The sequence below is a fragment of the Phalacrocorax carbo genome, chromosome 2, assembly GCF_963921805.1.
Source record: "Phalacrocorax carbo chromosome 2, bPhaCar2.1, whole genome shotgun sequence".
In the NCBI taxonomy this organism is placed as follows: Eukaryota; Metazoa; Chordata; class Aves; order Suliformes; family Phalacrocoracidae; genus Phalacrocorax; species Phalacrocorax carbo.
The window spans coordinates 111,716,267-111,739,955 of NC_087514.1; the positions used below are offsets into that span (position 1 = coordinate 111,716,267).

At 36.5% G+C, this 23,689-nt stretch overlaps 1 protein-coding gene across 3 annotated transcripts in view; it reads right to left on the reverse strand.

Annotated features, from left to right (window-relative positions):
* Nucleotides 1–23,689, reverse strand: part of SUGCT (succinyl-CoA:glutarate-CoA transferase) — a 332,529-nt gene that overhangs the window by 291,816 nt on the left and 17,024 nt on the right. For all 3 annotated transcript variants that reach the window (XM_064443856.1, XM_064443854.1, XM_064443855.1), the window contains exon 7: nt 512–603. In XM_064443856.1, the coding sequence (XP_064299926.1) occupies nt 512–603 (92 nt within the window). The remainder of the gene's footprint in view (nt 1–511; nt 604–23,689) is intronic.

Here is a 23,689-nt window from a genome sequence, read left to right on the forward strand (position 1 = left end):
GAATAGCAGCACATAAAGCTTTTCCAGAACCAGTAACGGCATCTCCCTGCTTATTTTCAGGCAGGATGTTTGAAAAGACAGTTTGTCAGAGTTATCTGGATGGCTTCACAATTCCCTCTTTTAAAGAGGGGATATCGATATCAAAGCATGGATGAGACTTCCCATATATATGTATGGTTCTATCATCCAGGTGTCACCAATGTGTCTATTACAGCTCTTGAAGTGACTACAAGTGGCCATTAACAGGTTAGCATAAGTTGTCAATTTATTCATTGGAGATTTAGGATATAATTTTTCTTCCATTTTCTGTTCCTTGGGCTTTGCGAGCCTGGAGTAAGATACCTGAAGGATGTAAGCACTACCATTTTCTTAGATTCCCAGAGATTAGACCTCTTATTGGACTCGGGAGGGCATGTATAACGTGTTAGCACAGGCTAACCTGCTCCATGCAGCATCAAGTTCTAGTACATGGCACAAAGATTGTATTAAATTTATAAACTGAGCACCATACCTCCTGCCCTGTGATATGCATGAGACCAGAAACAGCAGCTGCAATGGAGTCATATCCACCTCTCTGAACCATTGGACCAGTCTGACCATAACCTAAACCAGAAAGACAACAGTTAACAATTCAATCGAGGGCATGTACAACATAAACACATATTACTATTTTAGTACAAAAAGGAACCAACTAGTATTTCTCATCAGCTTTTGTTCACAGGTTGTCCGGATTGTACAACAAGTGAATGGTATTGTATTCTATTTATTCCAGCACATTTTTAAGAGTAAATGCTTGGGTTTATCCTGTGCAGGCTGATGATGTGTTTGATCTTAATTCTAGACAGGTTCATGGCCCTGCTCTGTTTCATTCGCTTTGGATAGAATTCCTTTTTTAATTTGCCAGGTCAACTGAGGTAGAATTCAGATGTCATTTCAGAGGCTCTATGGCATCTCTACAGACCTCCAATGGCTGTCCAGCAGGGCCCATATTGCCTGTGTTATATCTGCACTCTGCCATAGAGATATCTCAAATACCACAAACTATACTAAAATCATGACAGTATGGTTTATTTTACTTTATTCCACAGCTAAACAGAGCTACCTTCAAAATAAAACACTGATTACAACAGGGGGCAAGGCTGGCCCTTTAGCAAGTACACACAATCTGTTTGCCAAAAGTTAGCAACAATGACATTTCAAAATACAAAAAAACTTACGGAACTACATAAATACAGATTTGTTCAGCTATAGAATCAACTTAGAATTAACAGCTATAGCCAGAAGGATGCTTTCTCGTTTTTCTCAGCTTTAACTCATCATATTCTTCCAATAACAATCACAAAATCTTCCAATTGAGGGAGTTCTTGCAGGATCAACTGAAAAGGTTACAAATCCAGATATCAATCATATTCCCCTGCTGGGGATTACTGCCTGTCAATCACAGTATAACCTAATAATTTATGGATTAAATTGGAGGCAGTTGATGTACTGGGCCTGTCCAATGCAATGACATTTGACCACAATGAGTGGTCAAAGAGCCAAGCCTAGTTTTCTTTTATGGAACCAATGACCAACACAAAGGGGAGAAGTCAATGGGGAAGGAGCAACGTCTTTGATCGCTATTATTAGAACTAATGGAAACCATCAGAGCCCTCAAGAATCAGATTTAAGAGTCTCTCCTCCTCAAAGAGGTAGCAAATTCAAAAGCTATTCTCATGCTTTCTTCTTCCTTTTCAGATATCACTAGGAGAAATCGCATAATTACAAGAGCAAATAGGAGATTTGTCACAGACAAGACTCCTAATTCAGCTGGCACTTCTAAGGCAACATTTCTGTATTACCCTTAGCTGTGAGGACAGTATTAAAATAAAAATATATCAACATATACTGCAAGATAAAACTTCCTGAATCTCCTAAATTCCTTTTAATTATTCTCCCAGAATAGTCTTCTCTATATACAGACAGCCTGTTTGGTAGACGTGACAGTCTAAACATCGGCTTTGTTGATTACAGCACACATTTAAAAATCATTACTCATGGGGATAATCTTCCTTAGTTCCTCCACTTGTACCAATACTGTTATACACAAAATTCATAAATTACTTCTAGTGTACAATGCAAAAGAATAACGATCACTTCAAACTATAGTTAAAGCACTTCGTTACTCCAATTAGTATTTAGTAAATTATATCAAGCAAAACAATATCCACTAGCCATACCAATTTCCCCACTATACCACAAACTATCTTAATTACCTGATATTTTTCTGGAGATGTCAGATCCACATTGTCAAAGCTAAGGAAGAACTCAACTTCTACACTCAGTGCCACGGGGGATATCAACAATATTACAGCCAGCAGTTTTTATAGCTTAGTTATAACGGGAATATCAGGATACTACAGCCAGCAGCTTTATGACTTCAGGAACATGACAAATGACTTTGTCAATGTAGCCTCAAAACAAACATTTTGGGAAGAAAGGATTCAACACTCTTCTTATGGTCAAATCTGTATCTTATTGACTTCACTAATTTCAAGAGAGAATAAAAAAAACCACACCAGTTTACCCACTTTTATTCAAAATCATGTCTCTGACAACAGCTAACTATGAGACCCTAAAGAGCAACGGGTGACATTTCCTTTCATATTTACACACTCAAGTTTACAGAAAATAACAGTGTTTTCATTTTAAAACATAACAGGACTAGCAAATAAAATATGGTGGATCCACCCAAAAATGTTCTGAAGGGCTCTAACTAGGGATATACCATTATCTCACTGGAATGAACTGTAGCATTAAAACCATTTAAATGTGTGGGGCCACTTCAAAAACAAGATCTTGCTCAATAAAAAAAAAATACTCAAAACAACTTTAATTGAATAGTGAAAAGCATATTGAAGTAAGTGAGAAATTATGTACTGACCTCAATTATTAACACAGAAAAGACTTCTCAACACGTCTGCTCACACAAATGTTTTCATAAACAGAAAACATCTGAAAATTAGCATTTAGTATGTAGACAGAACAACTATAAAATGCTTTGTGATGCTCTTCTGGTAAGGACAAACTCCCATCCCTCAAACACTATATTCAGGAAAGATGATAACTCATGTATGTTTCTAGTGGTATTTTAGAAATATAATGTGTGAAAAGGATTTTAAAAATTGTAACAGGTTTCCAAACAAAAGCTATTTTTAATGGATTTCTGGTTAAAATTAGAGGTTCTAAGGAGTGTTTAATCAGTTTTCACAGGTCACAATAGACTAACAAGAAAAAAAACAGATATATAATTCTGCTTTTAACCTGAATTGGCAAAGCTAGTGTTGGGAAAACATCTGTTGTCATTGGAAATGGTTTGCCCCAAGAACTATGGACATATAAAACACCTAGAAGAGGTAGCCATCTCTAAATGTAAGAGTTAAGTGACAAATAGCTATTCCTAAAAATGAAAGATCTCATTATCCAGACAAAAAACAAAGGCTGAACATTATTATTTTAGTAAACTACATGGGTCAATGGAGCAACCCAGTGCAGATGTTTTAGAAATTACTATGAACACAAATACAAAAGGTTTAATGGAGAGCACAAAATTACATTCAGAACATCTTCAGCCTGATGCAGATCTCACCATAACTGTAATATCTACACATACATATGTGTAGGTGTGTGTGTCTATATATACAATGTAAAACAACTTCTTAAAGATACAAAAATGCCACCTGAAGTTTATGTTTGTCCAAATACACTGTGTTCTCTGACACTTGAACTCAACATGCAAAAATGTAGATTTGCAATTACACATGCTTAAACCTAAATATAGGTTCCTGTTTAGTATAATGTAGTTAGTGTCTTAAGCAAGTTTAGATACAGCAGAAGATAGTTTAGGCTATCTTCTAAAAAATAATCCCTGATGAATACAGAAAGAATAGACTTTACAGCGATGGTCTCTGAAGATGAAACAAGGCAACTGATTACACTCTTGCTCTGAACTGCCCTCTAGTGGAGTTTATCTCCTTAGGCTACAGTCAATATTTAAATGGTTTCTACCTGTAGAGAATTTTAGTACCTTAAGACCAATGAATATATTTTTATTTAGAGACAATATCTTTCACAGGAGAGACAAAAGAATTTAAAACTTAATTTAATAAAACAGAGTTTTCTAAATCATTTCAGCTGCAGAAGGAGCTACACAGAGGCCTAATCTCACATAAAGCTTTAGATTTGTGTAAAACAATCTGGAAAGAACAAAAGAAAATTGCACACACACACCCCCAAATCCCCAATTCGACTCCCCAAAACCCTATTCTACACCTTGCACTGGAAAGGCACAATTTATTCTTATACCTGCCACATCCTGCAAAATTATTGCAGTATGAGCTGTTTTGTTCTACTGCAAAATGTACATCAGTTTCACAATCAAACTGATTACAAGACACACAACCCTCAGTCAGATCCCCAAGTGCCTCCTAAAAATTGTCATTGTCAAAGCAGTATTTAATCTGCATAGCAAGCATTTGAAACCACCACAAACTCACTCTAGCTGTCCACTAAAGCACTATTTGCTTATTCAGCATAGTCACACCTAAATCTTCCTTTCCTGACCCTGCAGCCAAGTCTATCTTCTACATAAGTAAGTGTACCTCTATCGTCTTTGCCTTTTTGTGAGCAAGAAAAATGAACTGGGTATGAGACAAGTATGAAAGAAAAAGTTGCACTGGCTACTTTCTATCAGCCTAAGGGGAAGACGGGCCTTTATGGCAGGCATTTATAAGGGAATGCCACAGCTTTCCACTAGCAATCCTGTGTCCCTCACAATTGCCACCAGCAATCCTGTATCCTTACCTCAGACAAGAATGGAGGAAGTGACCTTACTGGCTATATTTAGCATCCTCTGTTTTTCAGAACTTTCTAAGTGGATAAAGATAAACTTGCAGCTGAGAATTTTGAAAGGATGTTCTTAACTAACATCTCCACCATCTCTCTGTTAGTCCACAGCATGACATACAATGTATGAATATTCAAAATGTGACATACTTAATGTGACATAAAAGGGGATATATCTCTGTTCTTGTATCTTCTTTTTTTTTTTTTTTCATATTTGGGGGAATATGACAGTTTCATAAAATGAGTCAGCTAACATGGAACAATCCAGGTCACAGCTGTTCTAAAAACACCTCCAGTTATTTGATGGCCCAATCTTGATACAGAGCAACAACAGAAGGCTCAAGATGTCTAAAAATATATTTATCTAGCAAAACCAAAAGATAATTATCTCAAGATAAACAGTAAATTATAATAGCACTAAGGCCTTCATCACTACCTGGGGGCATTACAGAAGTAACTTTATGCAAGACACTAATGAGGATTGAAGATTCATTTGGTAAAATGAATTGAAACAAATTTTCCATAAATATTGGCAATATATACCCATTCCAATTAAAGCTAAGAGTGAGATTGCTGCTATTATTTGATTAAATTATGCCATTATTAATACATCACAATTCCTGACAAAGGGAAGGACTTAAAGTGTTTCACTCCCCCAGATTTTTCTAGTTGGATCAGAGAGACCTAGTAAAATAAAGGCACTCTTCAATGGGAAATAAATCTTAGTTTCTTCTATAGGGTTGGTGTGACATTCCTGCACTGACGAAAGGGGGCCAATTACTCTGATATGCAGAAGTCACCTCTGACACAATGAAGCTAATCATTTCTGTGCTTAGAGTACAAGTGCCATGTGATGGCACTCAAGCTTTGGAACATACCACAGGAAAAATGATAATATTTTCAGGCATCATATGGGACAAAAGTTTGAGAAGAAGTAACATGTCATAACAAACTACTGCTAGTTTATCCACTTTAAAGCGGTCAATATATTTATCACATAAAAGAAACATACTTTGCTTTGGAATCCACCCTAAATGACTCTCTTCTGACAGACAGAAATAAATATTATGAAGTGAGAAAGGTCAGGCTGAAGATTTGGAAAAATGTAATAAGAGTAAAAGCTGTTAGACTGCACAAAAGTGTTATTAGCAAAGCTGCCAATTGCCAGATGCTCAAGAATGTCACACTAAATCTAAAAGCGCTAGCAAAAACTGTTTCCAAAAAGAACTGTTAGAAAAACAGACTAATAGGTCTTTCCAGGTTTAGCTTTATAATACCACGTCAGCTACAACATAGCTTTATTTCATTTTTGCTAGATGACAGTGGGATTTTTAGCTACATTTATGGCAGACATTCTTCGTAAGTTTTAAGAAAGCAGGCCGACCAAATAAACGACTTTGTCCCAGCCAAAGTTCCATATGTGTCTGTAGATCCTATGCTATTCCAAGACATGTACTGGACACACATTTGGACACCCCATTTCCTTGCTTAGGAGTTACTGACAATATGACAACCGGATTCCTAACATGTGTACGAAAACAATTTGATTCAGCTAGGAGCTGCCTGAAAGCATCTGGGGTAAACACCAACGTGTTGCAGTATCATCACTTAAAGGACAATCACCCTAAAACCAATATTTTTATGTAGGTTACCTTAGATTTATTTAGAATTTTTCAAAAGGTTAACACAAATACTTCTTCACTTCTCAGGCTGTTGCGCATTTGATTTGTATTCGATGAAATTTAACACTTTACCCCGGATAGGGGGTCACAAACACAGTTTGTATCTTCCACAAGACAACAGAGAAAGAAGTAAATCTTAAAAAATTGTTAAAAGTACAGGAACTGGAAGGGAGATAAAAGAACTCATGCAACACCTGAAATTACTACTCTCATTTCTTCAATACAATTTGCTTTCAAGCTAATGATGCCCCTGTAATTAACTGCTACAGGAAAGTCTGAATATGATTTTCTGTGTCATTAAAAAAAGGTCAGCATTTCTCATTATGACCTTTGTCCAAAATATTTGTATCATATGCTAGAGAAAACCAAAAGCCATCATTTCTGCACTTCTTCATGATTTGATAGCATGATAAAACTTTATAAGACCAAATATAAAACACATTGTACTAAAAGGAGAGGAAAAACCAACACGGAGACATGCTGTCAACACAGACCAATTCCCTGTAGCTCAATTCCCACATGACAAATGACATTATAAAGTCAGCCTGTATAGGATATTCTGAGCAAAACATAGAAAAATATGTTCAACATAGGCATTTCTACAAATAGGGACTAAACATTGTCACAAATTCAATCCAGATAGATGGCTATCCCTACTGAATAACAAATTAATGAGAAACACCTTTTGACTTGTTCTATTGCCAAAAGAAAACATTCAGTTAAAGACAGCTTACATCTTTACTTAATAAAGATTAATGAAACAAGCAGAAGAACACAAGCAATTCTCTGTGATGAGAAAAGCCAAAATCTAACAGACGCATTATATGAAACTTTGCAATGTCAGAGCTGCCAAATGCGTTAGCAAAACGAACAACGACTCTTGGAAAATGCTTGCCATGTGTTGGTCAGAAGGAAAGGAAGTACAACTTCCTGGGTAGGCAAGCTTACAGGAGACCAGAACCAACATGAAAAAGGTGAAGTCAGAGCAAACTGTCAAGAGAGATGAAAGTTAAAAAAAGGAAAACAACCTTAAGTCAGCAGGCATAAAATCCGACCAACAATCTGATAAATACATTTCATTTCCCAATTGCTGATTATGAATGTGTATGATATATCAATTACTTTATTGCTTTTACACATACCTCTTTAGACACTCTAACCCTGTATTTTAAACAAAATCAGGTGCTGTAAATTGGAAGCCAAAATAAAATAAAATTATTAAATCAAATGCAAAACTTTCTGCTAGGATTTAGCTACTGAAAGTCTAGAAGGGGACAAAAAACAGCCTCTGCCAGTTGTCCAACTCCATTCAATTTTCATGTGATTTGGGTACCCAGCCCCAAACAAATCCTCTAAAAACCCCAACCACACTCCTGGGACGCAGCCACAGACCATTTCACCAACACAAGCCTGGTTTTCAACAGGCTTTTAATCAGGCTTACAAACTTCTGGGCCATATTTGCTAGCTTTTCAACATACCAAATATAAGTTATAAGAAAGCAGCTCTTCCCTCCATAACCTAAACTGTAATTACCTACGAGATGCTAATATCACTCTCTTTGCCAAGTCAGCTAAAGCTTGTCACTCTGAATTTCAAGGCAGAAGTGGCTTCCCAATCTAAGTGGAGGCACCCTTCTACATGATCTCAGAAGTCAAGTGCTACATGGTGAGCATTTTTTGAAAACAAAATTTCAATTCAAAGCTTAAGCTTTTCGATGACACGCAAATTAAGTACTTAAACATTTCTCCCTGCCTTGTAAGGAGGCTGAGAGAGACCCAAATTCCCCACCATTGTTTTGGGTCTATAGAAATATTCCTAAGTTCACACTCTTGAAGGTAACAACTCACTCTTTGTACCCTGCTTGGTACAAATACAGCTGATCTTATGACTTCAAATACTTGTATTGTAAAAGCTAACTTTAAAACATTGCAGTCAATTACCCCTAGAAGTGTAGCAGTGGCATTCCCCCAGAATCCATCCAGGTTGGAAAACTTGCACAGAAACTAGCTAAAAACTAAGGTGAGCTGTCTGTACTAACCTCTGTGTGTCCTCACCTACTTTGCTACTTCTCCACCCACCCACCTCTGCCATGCTATTACTACTAAGGTAAGGGACCAAGTGTTTGGGAAAAACACCTGGCTAATGCTGGGAATCAGCCAGGAGTCCACAGAAAGATGTCAGACTTCAACTCAGATACTAATAATCTTGCTATTTCTGTAGTGGGAAAAAACCTGTAAAACTAAGGAGTACCTGCAAGGTATATTTTCTATGAATGTTTATAAAGCTATGGCCAAGCTGTGCAGTGTCAGGATAGCCTCAGAGAAGTCTCAACTCTGAGGCCACAGGATACACAGAAGTCTGATAAGGACATGACTATCCTATGAACCTATGACAGAAATTTAAAGTAACTACTTAATTACATAATTATTTCTCATCTAAATAAGATAACATTCATATTACCTGAACAGATCTTCAGTTTGCTGTGCCTGTAATTTTTGTTGGCAGACAAATCTGTGCAGCAATGACCAGTGAAGAAGTTGACCTTGACCAAGCACTTCACTGCACCCCAGGGGTTGCACGTCCATGTGTGCACACACATGAATATGTGTACTATGACCCTGAATTCTCCATCTAAAGACCAAATACATAGTCCCTCAAGAGACCTTAATGATTACTAGCTGAGGCTGGAAAAGAGCGTCAAACAAACTCAAAATCAGTATAAAATTTTTACTGAACTTCCCAAACTTCTCCTCAAAAAATTCCAAAACCAATCTGTAAAGTTTTATTCCCAAAGAGAATTAAGTAAATTATATTAATAAAATACATTCTTAAAATTCCAGACTGTCCTTTCAAACCAATAACTTTATGACATTTTTGGAGCCTGATTATAGTTCTGTTTTACACACAGAAAATATATAAGCTCAACCCTTACTCAGCTCAAAGAATGAGCACACACCTACCTCCTATTTCTGAAATCATGAACCACACCATAAATTTCATTTGCAGTCCTGATACAACATTAATTTTCTAAGCAACCTAATGAAGGTGTAAATCCCAGCTTCAGGTTTAAATGAACTGTTCTTGCAGATCAAATGGAAGTGGAAAGTTGCAGTAACTTACCAGTATGTCAGAGACTAAGTGAACATAAAGAAAAGTTGGAAGAGCCTTTTCATGGAAATACATATTGAAGCAACCTTGAATATCCTTAACGTTAACAGATTCCTTGATTGAACAATGCATAGTTAAATATAATAGTTACTGATCATTTACAGGAATTTAATATGTGGAGTGGTAAAAAGTAAATGCATCTGGTTACCTGAAACAACTGAATCTAGTAACTGATTAACTCAATGTATTGCCTAACGAATATTTTTCTACTGACAGATCATGCCAACTGGCTTCTTAGGAAGGGTCATACTTGAAAAGAATCTTTGCCTTCACAAAAAAAAGAATCTGTAGTGGACACAACTGATATTTCACGTATGTGGGTTCCCCCCCCCAAGATTTTCCTGACACAATTACCTTTAATCAAATTCTCTGACTCATAACTCATTGATGAGAAACATCATCTAAAAAATAAATATGATACAAAATATAACAAGGTACCAGTTGTTCAGTCTGAACAACTGAACAAACTTTTGATTGGACAGAGTACTCAAACATCTCATGAAGGTTTTCAGAACTGCAATAACGTTAATAGAATTAAAGCAATTTATAGCAGAGGAGATGGTATCTTTACTTCCAGACCATATATTTCACTATATTTAGGTTTTTCAGTTTGAATGTTAAAAGAAGTTAGAATTCATCACCAAGTTCACTTCCACATATCTTAAGATCATTAATTTGACAGAAATAAAAGAAACTGACAATCTTATTATATACCCTGAGCAGGTACATGGTATACAATACCCCTTCTTATTATACAAAGAATATAAGTAAGCACCTTGTAGTTGCAGTTCCATAAAATTATTTTGAAATATGTACTTTCTTAAAAGAGGTTACAAAATTTCAGCATCCCATTCTCCTCCAGAAAAGGGGGTCAGGGTTAACTTCAAGACACAATCACAATGGCACTAGATACCCCTATCCTGACTGCAATATCCACAAGGTCTCTGTACTACAAGAAAGTCATCCTATCTATGAGAAAGATTTTCTTAATGTTTAATTGGAATCTTTTTTGCTGAAATTTTAACAGTCACTTCTTGTCCAATGTATCACAAACAGATTATTCTCTTCTCTTTACAAAAACTTTTACTTATGGGAAGGCTGTTATCCACAAACCTATTCTCATTACACCCTTACTTTGCAGCAACACCTACAACTTGCAATGACAAAGCATCCTCTAAAAGACAACTTGCAGATCAGTTGGTTTCAGCCAACTCTGACATAAACACTGGGATACAGAACGCTTTTAATGTTCAAGTACATGGAAAAGTGCCAGACACTGCCACCATTTTGGTTTCTAACAATGACAAAATACAGGCTATTTTTCAATAGTTTGTATCTTCTACACCCAAGACTGTTTTCTTTTTCTTTGTTAGCTACTGACAAAGTGTTTTATTTTATCACAGTATTTTAAAAACAGAAGTAATGAAGACCATATGCCTACTGGGAAACATTTTCAGGTCAACACTAGCTACTTACAGTCTTCCTACCAATCTAACAACACTCACAGAGAATACCGTGAATGGGCACAACAAAGACTCTGGATCTTTGCACCATTTTAATAAGTCATATTTTTTTCTTTGGTGAAATCTCAAAACCTCACCATTTTAAACAGTAAAACAACCAACAGCCTGCAATCTTCATAAGAAATAAGCCCATCAGGCAAGGAAAAACGATTAATAAAACAACATAAAGCAGATAAGAAGGCTACAAGACAGGAGATGCCCTGAAAAATATTTCCTTTGGAAACCAGCAGATACAGTAACAATTAAAATGTTTGGTGATCTTTTCTTGGGTCTTCTCTTTAGAATATTAGAGCTCAAACACAATAAAAACTGCTTTACAAAAGCCTACTGCAAGGCTTCTGAAGCTGCCTAAAATCTTCCAGCTTTATTTCTGCTAACTTAACCAGGCACCAGTCCAAGTATAATAGCTACTGAAAAATAAACATTAAACCATCAGTAAGTGTCTCCACAATTGTACTGTGTTGCTATGCTGTTCATATCCAGGATTTCAGTGCCTAATCTGGTTTCATTCACTGTAAACGAACCCAGTGTCAAATCTTACAACTCACAGGCTCTGTCTGCTATGGTATTCTTCATTAGGACAGAGTCCAAAATCCTGAAGTTTCAGATTTTATACAAAATACTGCTATTTAGATGAAAGAACAAGCAATGAGCATGAAGTCATAAGAAAAATATTACTTCCATGCACAGCTGAAAGTCAGTACTTAATTTTAAAACAAGGAAGAATTATTACTTGTTCATTGAATTTCTTATATGCTTCATACTGAACAACGAATGGGGACACAGTATTTCAGGATAGCGCTCATTTTCAACAGTTCCTTACTCCTAAACTCACAGTATTTTGGACATTCAGGCTATGTGTGACTGAAGAAATAATAGCGGGGGAAAAAAAGCAAAGCCGTCCTGTTATGTTTAATGCCAGTGCAAAAGGCTAGCCCCATCAGTTACAGGAAAAAAAATGCCCTCTAGCTGCTGCTGGTGTACTGACGACAGAAGCAGCACAACCTCAAAGATTTAGTGTCATTCAGCTAAAAAGCCCTCCTTCCTGGAGGTGCACAGCAGATCTAATCATGCAAGGATATCAATTCTACCAACAGAGAAGGAGTCCTGTCAGCTCCCATCTGTTTCTCAGCAACCTTTGTTTCAACACACCTCCTTTCAGCTTCCACCCTTTTCATATGAGTTTGGATTACTGATACATTTTGGAAGTTTGGTCTGTGTCAATGCCAGAGCCCTTTAGCACTCCAGAGGTACTGGCAAAGCACTGCAAGTACAGGGCAAATATAGCTTTCCAGACAAATTACACTTCATACTAGAATGTAAAACCATTTACAGAGACTCATCTTTAAGCAGCCCAATTTTACCAGCAAAAGAGAAGTTTTGTCAAGATAACAACATATTTGCTAATAGCTTCTGCCAAAACAGCTGAACTGGTCAGTGTTCACACCTCTTCACATTCCTGATCAGCACAGCTGTGCTGACAGAAGCCTGTTGTGTAGACAACAGCCTCATGCTCGATTCCAAAAAGTTTGTCAACCAGCTGAACTTTACAGAAGCCTCCTCTCTTTTGAATAGGCCCGTTTGGGATCCCAGTATGCTATTTTTGCAAGCAGCAGAGAAAAACATATAAACCCACCAGCAACATGAATTTGTTTTAAGTAGGAAAATTATCCTTTGGTTCTACATCTTGACAGAGCGTAACTACATTAGTCCTGTACAAGGAGATACCTTTAAATTTTGGTTTTATTCAGAAACATCCTAAAAATGCACCTTTGTGATACATATATTTCAACCACTCCTAAATTGAATACACACTTTTGTGTATAATACAGTTTTAAAAGCATTGTTGCCATCACCACTAGAAAAGCTTGAAGACTCCAGAAGTCAAGACCTTTTCGCTTCTCCTCCGACTAAGAGCTACCAAGCTGAATTGCTCTGCAACACACCTCTGTAAACCTTGCTGGTTCACACTGCAACCTTTTGGAAACTCATGTTCTCCAAATGGGTTGTAAAGGCATATTTAAGGGGATTTAGTCCTGCAATTGGTATTTGGGCAACAGTTCTATTGATAACACTCTGGAGGGACTGAAATAACAGTAAATCTGTCCTTGGGCTGTCTGAGCTGTGCTAATGGGTGTAAAAGTTTAGCTGGTGTCTGAAAAGCCTCGATTAGCACAGGAATATGAAAACAAATGCACTAGATCAGACTCAAGGCCCAGTTAGCTACATATTCTATCTCCAGGAATGGAGAAAAGCAGATGCCAATATGAACAGGATAAGCCTATCTAATATTTTTCTTGACTGCTCTCCCAGCTTCCAACAGATTGCAGCTGACAGCCTTCCTGAATAAGTAGATGCGGTTTTAAGTTGCACTTTTTTTGCTGGTTTGGGTTCCCCTCCCCCATCCAGTCCATTTTTAGAGCATGGTAGAATTGAGAGGTAAAGTCCTGTGACAATTCCCAAATCAACTGTTTAGAGGTAAGAAACACAGAAAACCTTTGCAAGTTTCAGGTGCTTAGGCTAAGCTGACACTTTCGACTTACTTAATTACATCATAAACAAGAACAAGCAAAAAAAAAATCTTTAAGGATTTTGAGCAACATTACAATATTTTAACAAGCAATCAAAAATTCAAATCCTATTAATCAGGCTTCCAAAACATATGACCCTTAAAAAGTAGTATTAAAAGAGATGAGCAATAAAGTAGAAGTAATTCAAAGTAATCCCATTAATTGTCATCTATTTTCAAAAGTCTGATTAACAGTGAAGTCCTTGTTTCCCAGTCTTCCTCAGAATTATTAGGGGGTTTTTTTAAGTAAAAATTATCACAAAATAACCCTACTCTGTATTAACGAAAAACACCAGACACATCACTAAACACAGTATGGAAAAATAAAATACTGGGTCTAACACACTCATATAATGTTTTTCATTTGTGTCCAGAAAAGCAAAAGAGGTAAACACCTGTTTGCAGATGGATCAACTACTATACAAAACAGAGAGCAGGAAAAATTTAGGAGATATTCATACGCAGCAGAAATAAAGAACAAGTTCCTTGTACAGGCTGGCAAAAAAATTAAAAGCTCCCACTTGTCCTCATCATTTGTTTCTCAATAAAGCAGTCAACTGCTGGAAGGTTACAACAATATTTGCTTTATTTTATATAGAAATAACATTTACAAAAATTACATTTCATGTGCTTAGGATTGCAGTTTATACTCCATATACTAAGTATTTTTCTCTGGGAAGAAATACTGGCCACAAAGTGCCAATCCTAAAGCAACAGAGTCTGTTCTGGAATGGGTCCCGTGCCAACCAAAGAAAGGTTTGGGGACTTTACAGGTGACTTTCTACAAGACAGAGAGAGGTAGAGGCATTTACTGCCAAAATTAAGCAAGTCCTTAAAACACAATAGTCCCTAAATATATAAGGGCAATTTTTAGAAATCTCAACTATAGTACCATCTCCCTTTAAATCAATGGATATCTCTTTTCAGAGTCTCATTCCTGAAGTTCTGCATTTACACAAGTTATACTTTGGTCAGAAATACTGAGACTGCATTGGCAGCACATACTACTACACCATGATAAATTACTCAACCAGTTAGGCCACAAAAGCAATGCAGCTATAATACCATGGGGCCAATTTACCATGCTGGTTTAGAGATAGCTCCTTCCCCCCCGCCAACACTATCAAGTGATGTAAATGTATTCTGACTGGCCTCAAAAATTGACTTTTGTAGAGGAAAGAAGCTACATAAACAGATCAAAGTTGTTCTCTCAAGGAATTTGCCAGCAGAACTATGTACCACATAAGACCACCACTGATACGCCAATGCACAGCTATGGTGATTGATAGCTTTATTCTTAGAAACAAGAGGAATTGTTTCTTCATTCACATAAGTGATTTTTTTCTAAATTATAATTTAAAAACTTTACCTCATCAAAGTAGTGTTTGGACATCTGCATTTCTGCCAATAATTTCCTCACATAAGCAAATTCTTTACCTTTTTACATTAAAAGTTTTCTGATTTGATGGCTCAGCCAAAAGGAAAAATTGACACAACATGGATACTCAAATTACATATGACTAGAAGTTTTTCATGGACAGCCACAAATCTGTTTATATGTCTAGAGAGAAATCGGGTATCTTAGACTCATGAGATAATAAAAACTACCTCTTCCATGCTAACTTTTTTCCAAATATTAAATTGTAGAAATTCTGCTTGCAAACACAGTATAATACAAATAGAGATTAAAATTGTCACATTAGATTCTTTAGCTACTTTATTCATATGGTAAACGCAAGAATTAAGGAATGATAGTTTGAAAAACTGTCCTACTCTCTGGCAGCATAGGGAGAACTAACTCCTTGGCTTTGATTTACGTCAAGCGAACTTCCGATCATAACTTTTTGTTTAACTTCTTTATGAGACTATTGCCCTACAATATTTAACCCTTGTTCTTTATAAATTTAAACTGTTCCAAATTCTTACAGAAATACATATTTAAAATCAATATGATCTTAAAAGCATCAGTAGTTTTGATTATATATTGATGGCTACCTCTGATACTACAGTAATTAATTACACATGAGGAGCATAATAACCTCTTAAAGCTTCTATTGCATGCCATAAAGCAAAAGAAACCAGTTACCAATCTGTGCAAACATGTAGTTTCCACTGAGGATTACAAAGCAGCACATCAGCACAGGGCTGAAAAGCACTGAAGCATTCAGTTAACCTCTCTCTGTATATAAAACCTGCAAGGTCATACTGTAACTTACCCTCCTCAAAATCCGACCGTCGTTAAATTTGATTACTGAGTTTCTTCTGCATATTGATCCTGAGGTGTACAACAAACAAATGGCACCACTTAGTTCAGTATTTGAAGAAGTCAGTAGTCATCTGCTGACACGTTCCAAACCCCCTGAGTGAATATCTTAATAATTGTGCCTGTTCTCCTGATCTATACAATTATCTACTCCTTCATTATTAATTCTACTAGCATATTGGTTTTAAAAGCGTATGTCAGCAAACTCTGCGGAATATTAAAAAGCAAAATTTTCTCTCTAATGCACTACCAATTTTAAATATCCAGTCTTCCAGCTTCACAGGATGCCTTTATTTACTACTCTTGAGAAAGAAAATGGCTAATAGTATGCCTGTATCATTTATTATTTTGCATTTGTATATCTTGTATTCCCAGCTACTTAACTCTCTGAATACCAAAGACAATCCACTCCTCCAACTGCCATGTCTGAACTCTTATTATTTTAATTACTAGCTCCCAAAATTTTTTCTTAAGATTTTTTTAACACTCTGATTCTTTGAATACCAAGTAGCATTTTGGCTCCTTCTACACATTAAGAAAGGTTTTTATTTTTTTACACTTTCACATATTATCAGGATCTTCATTTAAGAATTACTATGTGAAAAGGTACAGAATGCATGAGGAAGAGATGGTTAGATGGCCACAGTGGTTCCTTCTGATCGCAGCAGCATTTTTATCTTTTTAAGAAAAAAAATTGAGGTTTCCAAGCTAAATTTCACATGTAATGTTTTTCATGTTTAGATTGTTCTTCTCAACTCTCTTCAGTTGCCCTCATAATATCTGAAGTACTGCACCCAGAAGCAGACTTAGCCTTCCAACTGAGACCTTACCAATGCGGTGCAGGGCAGAGAAACAGTCATTTAGGCCATATTTGTCTTTACACAATCCGGTATGATACTAGTCTTTCATCTACCCATATGACATCATTAATTCATGTTCAACTTCAATCATACCCCACCATTACTACCAAGTCTTTTGAGAACCTTCCTCATACTATATTAAAATTACTTGATTATTTCTGATTAAGCATAGTGTGTCAGACATACTCCAACCTTTAATTCTACCCTTGCTCTTTTATTAGTGTAAACCATTTGGTCATGGTCATTTTTAATTCTAATTCTGCTATATAAATTTATTACCTTTCAGCTCTGTGGGCCTTCAGGGCTGCATGGAGCTCTCAGGCCATTAAAGTGCAGCTTTTACACCAGGACTTCATCACATGACTGTCCATGGGGCTATGCTGACACAGGGACTGCTGCAAATGCTTTAAATCCCTGGCTTCAGGAAGAAAAACAGAGAAGAGCTGCTAAGGCAAGCCCTCCATGACGCTTCTGAGAGTTAGCCACACCCCCAGAAGCCATATTAAAGAAGAGTATAAGGCTGTAAAGAAAGTGATGACTACTACCTGTAAATCAGCTCCAGATTCCTCCTGCCCCTCAAATCTACAACCCAAAAATGCCCTGTAGCTCATGATCACATGAGGATTTGGGCTCATCCACAATCTATTACATCACCTATTTTGAGCAAAAAAACCCAGCAACTTCAGTTCTGAGGTATCGCCTCCCATGTCAATCATGAAATGCCACCAGTTATTCTTTATATAACAGGAGAGCTAAGATATATGGGAGTTTCTGATCACTCTTGAATGAATTTTTTATTATTTCTTGTACATCACATTTCTCTAGCTTGTCCATGAAAGCATTACTCAAAAGTGTCAAAAACTTTACTACAGTCAAAATATATAGCAAGAGGTTTATTACCCTGTTAGAGATACATAATTATATTGTCCCGATAATGATTTGCATCTCCACAAATCCAGTCTGCTACTCAACTCCTCAAAAAACTGTTCTCAGACTATTTTATCTCTAGACCCTGATTACAAACTTCTCTTAACTGCTTACTCACAGACAACTTCAAGCTACCAAAAAAATGACAGATCAAGTCTTTAATCTGTCCATCTTCCAACTGCATAATACAAAATCTAACAGATTGTAGAGACTTGCTTTTCTTTTCCAGTGCTGGAAGGCTGTATTTTTATAAAATCAAGCTCAGGTAGAAGTCCCATATTTTAACCCGTCCAAATGCTTTATTCAATCGCTGTCAGCACTTAAGTTGATACCTCAAGGCTTGCAAATGCAGGATTTCTGTGTTTGAGAGAGGTATTATGTTCAGTTTTCCAGACCTGCCTCCTTATTCTTAAACCACATTAAGAACTACTGGAAGCACGACACCCAGCTTGTTCTGACAATGCCTCTTTTGACATATCAGTCTCTGACAGTGCTGCATCTTATTAGAAAACAATATATCTGTTGAAAATTTCTCTATAAACATATTTTACTGAAGACCAGTACCAAGACACCAATTCTCTTTTTTAAAGTTTCCAGCTTCCTTAATTACCTCACTCTCTAAATTGTTCCTGCTCTTAATTATTTTAAAAGACTGTTATAACCCTTAAATGTTCAGTTAATTCTCCTAATTTCCATTTCATTCTGCACATCATCCTGCTTACATTGGCTATTAGGCCTACTTAGCTCAACCGGCCTACGCATTTTGCTATGCAGGCTTTTTTTGCCCCTTTTCTTCCTTCTCTCCAATTTGTTGGGCTTAGATTTAGGGTCATTTTGCATTTCTGAATTACAAAAAAAAAATTCCTCTTTTTAGTAATTTCAGGTCACAAATTCTAATAACTTCTGAACGGATTAATGATCAAGACCATTTCCATAGTTGCTGTTTAGTGACAACTGCAACCATTGCTTGAGCCAGCTTCTGAATATAACTTAGTTTCCTACTTGTATGCTATCAATAAATAATTTACAGCATCAAGCAATTATTTTGCCAAATTATACCATATTATGAAATACACACCATTTGTTTAAGTAGGAGCTATCATTTTGTTGGCAGGTAACCTATCAATTTGTACCAGGCAATTATATCCAGACTATAACCACCTAGAAAACACAAGAACATCAGTCATCAGGGGAAGGAGTGGGCATGAAGACACAGACGCTCCAACTCATCTGTAATTTCATAGGCCAGAATCATTTGGTAAAAGGGAGTCTACAAACTGTACCTGATCCAAGGCAATTCCACTTCTTACCACAGTTACTTCACAAATTAGAGGATTTGAAGAACACTTTGGCTAGCTTTTGCCCAGCAAAACACACTGTGGTTGGCTTTTCTTTCCTGTTGTGAAAACACTAGAGGCAAAGTAGGATATACCTCAAAATTATAACATTACATCTTCTCATGAGAAGCCACTACAAATTATCAGTACAAAACAAGATGTACTGGGAAGTACCAAATGCCGGTTCTTTTGAGTTATTATTAACTTTTATGTAGATGGGTGGAGTGAAGAACTATTTTCCTTCTCATAGATTCATCAGAATCACTCAAGAGACACATAAGATTTAATTATCATTTTTGAACGAAAGTGATCTTTTATGGATCTTAAGGACATTGTGTACATTAAATAAAAGCTACATACACAACAATTGCAGATTCAGACCCATATGGCACTCAGGTGACAAACAATGCTTCTTCTGTAAAACTTTTGCCATTCTTTCAACCTAATTTTTGCCATTTTACAACACTATTTGCCAACAAGCAAATTAACAGTTTAGCACAGTCAAAGAATTTGTAAATTCAGAGTTAAGGCTAAGTTCTTTGGGGTAGAGACTACAAATTCCCAAGAAACATAATCCGTTACAGTAACACAAAGTTAATAAAAATACCAATCCCAAAAATCTTATCTTCGTTTCTTTTGATTGAAGAATATTTCTAAGATTTTCTGTGATTATCATTATGTATTCAATTTCTTTCATGCATACATACACCAGAAAGTCTTTACAGGAGTAAAATTACTTTAAAAGGCAGGAAACTAAGGATTACATCATATTTTAAGAAATGAAATAACAGAAAATAAGACATTGAAACAAGATTTTGTAAGGCCACAAGCAACATGCAAAGCAATGTGTATATCATACAAAGTTCTACTTCCTAGAAAAGGAGGAGGAAAGAAAGGGAGGACACAAAAAAACTGAGGAATACTATCTTCAGCAAACCCTGTACAAACGAGATGACTAAGCATAATTCACTCAACTTAGCAGAGCAAGGGGATGGGGCAGAGAACCTGAGAGGAGTAACTTTTATCAAACTACAAAACTATTTCAAAACCTATTGCCTTCAGAGGCTTTAAGAAAAGGGGGGAAAAGTGCTTTGATTTGAAAACAATGTTGTGCTTTTAAACAGTGCCCCCTCCTGTTCAGAAATAAACTGTGACTTTCTTAGCTGAAGTGCTACACAGACCATATCGATAGCAACAAATGGTCACTCCCTTGTGACCTGTGCATGATTTACTTTAACCAGCCAATTTTCAAAAACTTAAACCAATCTCGGCCACAGAACTGTCAAAACATATTATATTTAAACTAGTTCTAAGGTTACTTTCATCAGCGAAGCCAACTTGTGAGTGAGAACAGACAATTTGGAGCTTAAGAGCACTCAAAGCAGCAGGAGCATTGGGAAACGTCCCGGAAATCCTCGCAACTCTGCAACAGCCACTACTGGGCTGGATACATTCAATCAGAGCTGTTTGGATAAGAAACTCAGTTTGCTAATCATTCCTTCCAAAATGCCATAAAGGAGACAGCATCTGGCTTACCTATGTCTAAACTCTTCACCTACATATGACCCTAGACTTTCTGAAAAATTACACTTTATTTCATTTTACTAACAATTTGCAACAGTTCAAAATTTAGAAAGAGGCAATCCCATATGATCATTATTCGTATATTTAAGAAAAATTGCTCAATTCTGGATAAGTTATGAAGTAGCATATTTTCTGACTTCTATGGAGCATGTCTTCCAGATTTTACATTCTGCTACAATATGTGCCTATTCAGCTGAACCAGTCATCTCCATATATGTTCCATTAACAAAAAGTATTTTATGTAATACAGTCCAATCTTGATCTTTAAGCTGTATAAGAAAAAGAATTTTGAATGTTTTCAGAATTTCTCACAGAATGTTTCTGCTGTTCTTAAGCACAAAACCAGGGAGGGGAACAGGTTTTTTTTGCTATGTTAAAAAATAAAAAAGCTTACAACTGTTTGCTTAAAACCCCAATAACTTCATTCTTTAGAGTGAAGACTTGAAAGAATGGGACACCTTTTTGTCATGTCTATGCTTTTTTTTATTAATGCTGTTATTTTTTATTTCCACCAGAAAATCCTCAAATCCAGCTTTAAGGTATCATGGGGGCTGGGAAATATGCACCCTCCCAGTAAATATTTGTTAGTGCTTCAAGGCTAAAATCTCAAAAGATTCAGTCCATGAAGTGCATGCTCCATCATAACACACATCAGGATTTTTTTCAAACAAATATACATACACTGCCCTCACAGCCCAGTTGAGCATACTCTAGCCCAGTTTGTATTTATATATACTGCTCACATTTATTGTGCCTGAGGATAGCACACAAAAAACAAGCATAGAAAGAGGGTACCCCCTCTGCTTGATTCCTACTAGCACTGCAATGTAGAAAGGGAGAAACAGGAGGAAAAAAAAAAAAAGGCTAGAATGAAGGTTCTGAAGGACTAGAGAATGTGATTAGCTAGAAAAGCAAGTTGGTTGGAAAATGTGAGCCTGAAGCCAAAGGAGGTATGGGAAACTGATGTTTGGTGAGGAACTGAACTGGAGAGGGGAAGAGTCTGAACTGGCTGAGCTGGGCAATCATGGCTAGGAAAGGGTAGGGAGAGGGTTACAGACTGAGAAGGAAGGGAAATGGATCTGACAAAAAGATCAAGAAGAGGGCACAAAGGCATCATGTAGGTGGGAGGCTGAGAAGAACAGAAATACTAGTCTGTAGGCCACCAGAACTGAGGAGAAAGGGAGGCTAGGAGGAACCATACAGTACTAGAACTGGGATTGATTAGACTAGATTTCATGGTGATATCACAACTTAAAGCAAGGAGGCCACATGAAATAATAAACAAAAAGCAATCTGATTACACCTCTATGATTATTTTACCTACCATCTAGAAAACAAAATAAGTTTAGTGGAACATATGGAGGTGGTGTTATACTACAGATGGCACATATGAACCATTCATGACCACATGACTAATGAGATATACTCCAAAGACAACCCAGCCCCATCTGGCTCAACATCAAGCAGTATGAAACAGAAATTCCTAACAGAACACACAAGAACAGTATCACAAGGAACGCACTCATTCAGCATCTGAACCGCTTCAAGGATCTGGCAGATAACCTAATCCATAACCAGGTGATGGCTACTATCACTGTAACGACAAACACAAAATGCAGCCAGCAAGTGCTGAACCAGCCAGTGGGTGCTGAACCAGCCAGTGACTGGGACAAATATGTTCCTAAAAAAGAGCCCTTAAGAAAAAAAGGCTATCAGTTAGTGCTATCAACTAGTGTCTGAGCTCTGAAGACAAATGCAAGACCCTTATTTGTGACAAGACTTGTGTGAAAATATCAGTCTTTAAACAGTGCAAGCAGCACTCCTCCAGAGCGTAACAACCATAATGACAATAAGGATGACAACTATTTAAGCACAGTCTCTCTGGAGTAGAACAAAGGAAGCATTCAGTACAGTCTAGAGTCAGAAAATTACCATAGTTTTGGATGGCCCCTAAATTTAAAAAACTTTTAATATCCAATTTGATTTATTTACACTTGCATTCAATAACTGAATGAGACAAAAAATCCAAGAAACATAAAGACATCTTGATCACAGCTGCTATACAAGTTATGCTGTAGGGTGAAACTGATTCCTTCAAATTACTAGTTTATTGATTGCATTCCATACCTATGAAGTTTAAACTTAAAAGGTAATATGGTTCCAAAAATAAGAAACCAAAACATTCCAGATGATATCCAGTCTCATTAATGAGTTAACTAAATGGATAAGGGAATCCAGTATTTATTTGTAATTTATTAAATGAATCGGCTATAATGTCTTCAGTGTGTATACTAACAGGAAAAAACAAGAAAAAAATTAAAAATTACAGTTGGAAAAACACTGATTCTGACACACTAGACATGTTTATTTCTTGGTTACTTATTTACTATCAAATGTTATGCCAAAATGTCTGTGTCTACATATTCTCACATCTAAAATCTAATGCAGTTCATGATAGTCATTAACAATGACCAACATAATTTTGTCTTTTAACAATTTTTATAATACACAAAATAGCATACCCTTAAAAAAGCATACTCAAAACTGGCTGAGTTAAACAGTATAAACCATTCCGACCCCCTGTTCAAAGATCTCAAAATATAATTCATGTTATATCGTGTATTCTTTATCCTTCACAGGACCTGCAAACCAGAAAGGGCTTGAGAACATATTTCTATTATTTCTTTTACAGCCTGTATGTGAGATGCCAAATGATGGAAGAAATCCACTGTTCAGATGTAAAAGGGGTTGCTATAACCAAGATAATTTGTCTCAACAATTTTCAACATTTGAGAAGACAACGAGTCCATTTAATTCAATGCTCCAGGCCAGCACATCTCTTATGTCCGACATACAATAGTTCTCTTTGGATCTTCCTTAGCTCATATTTT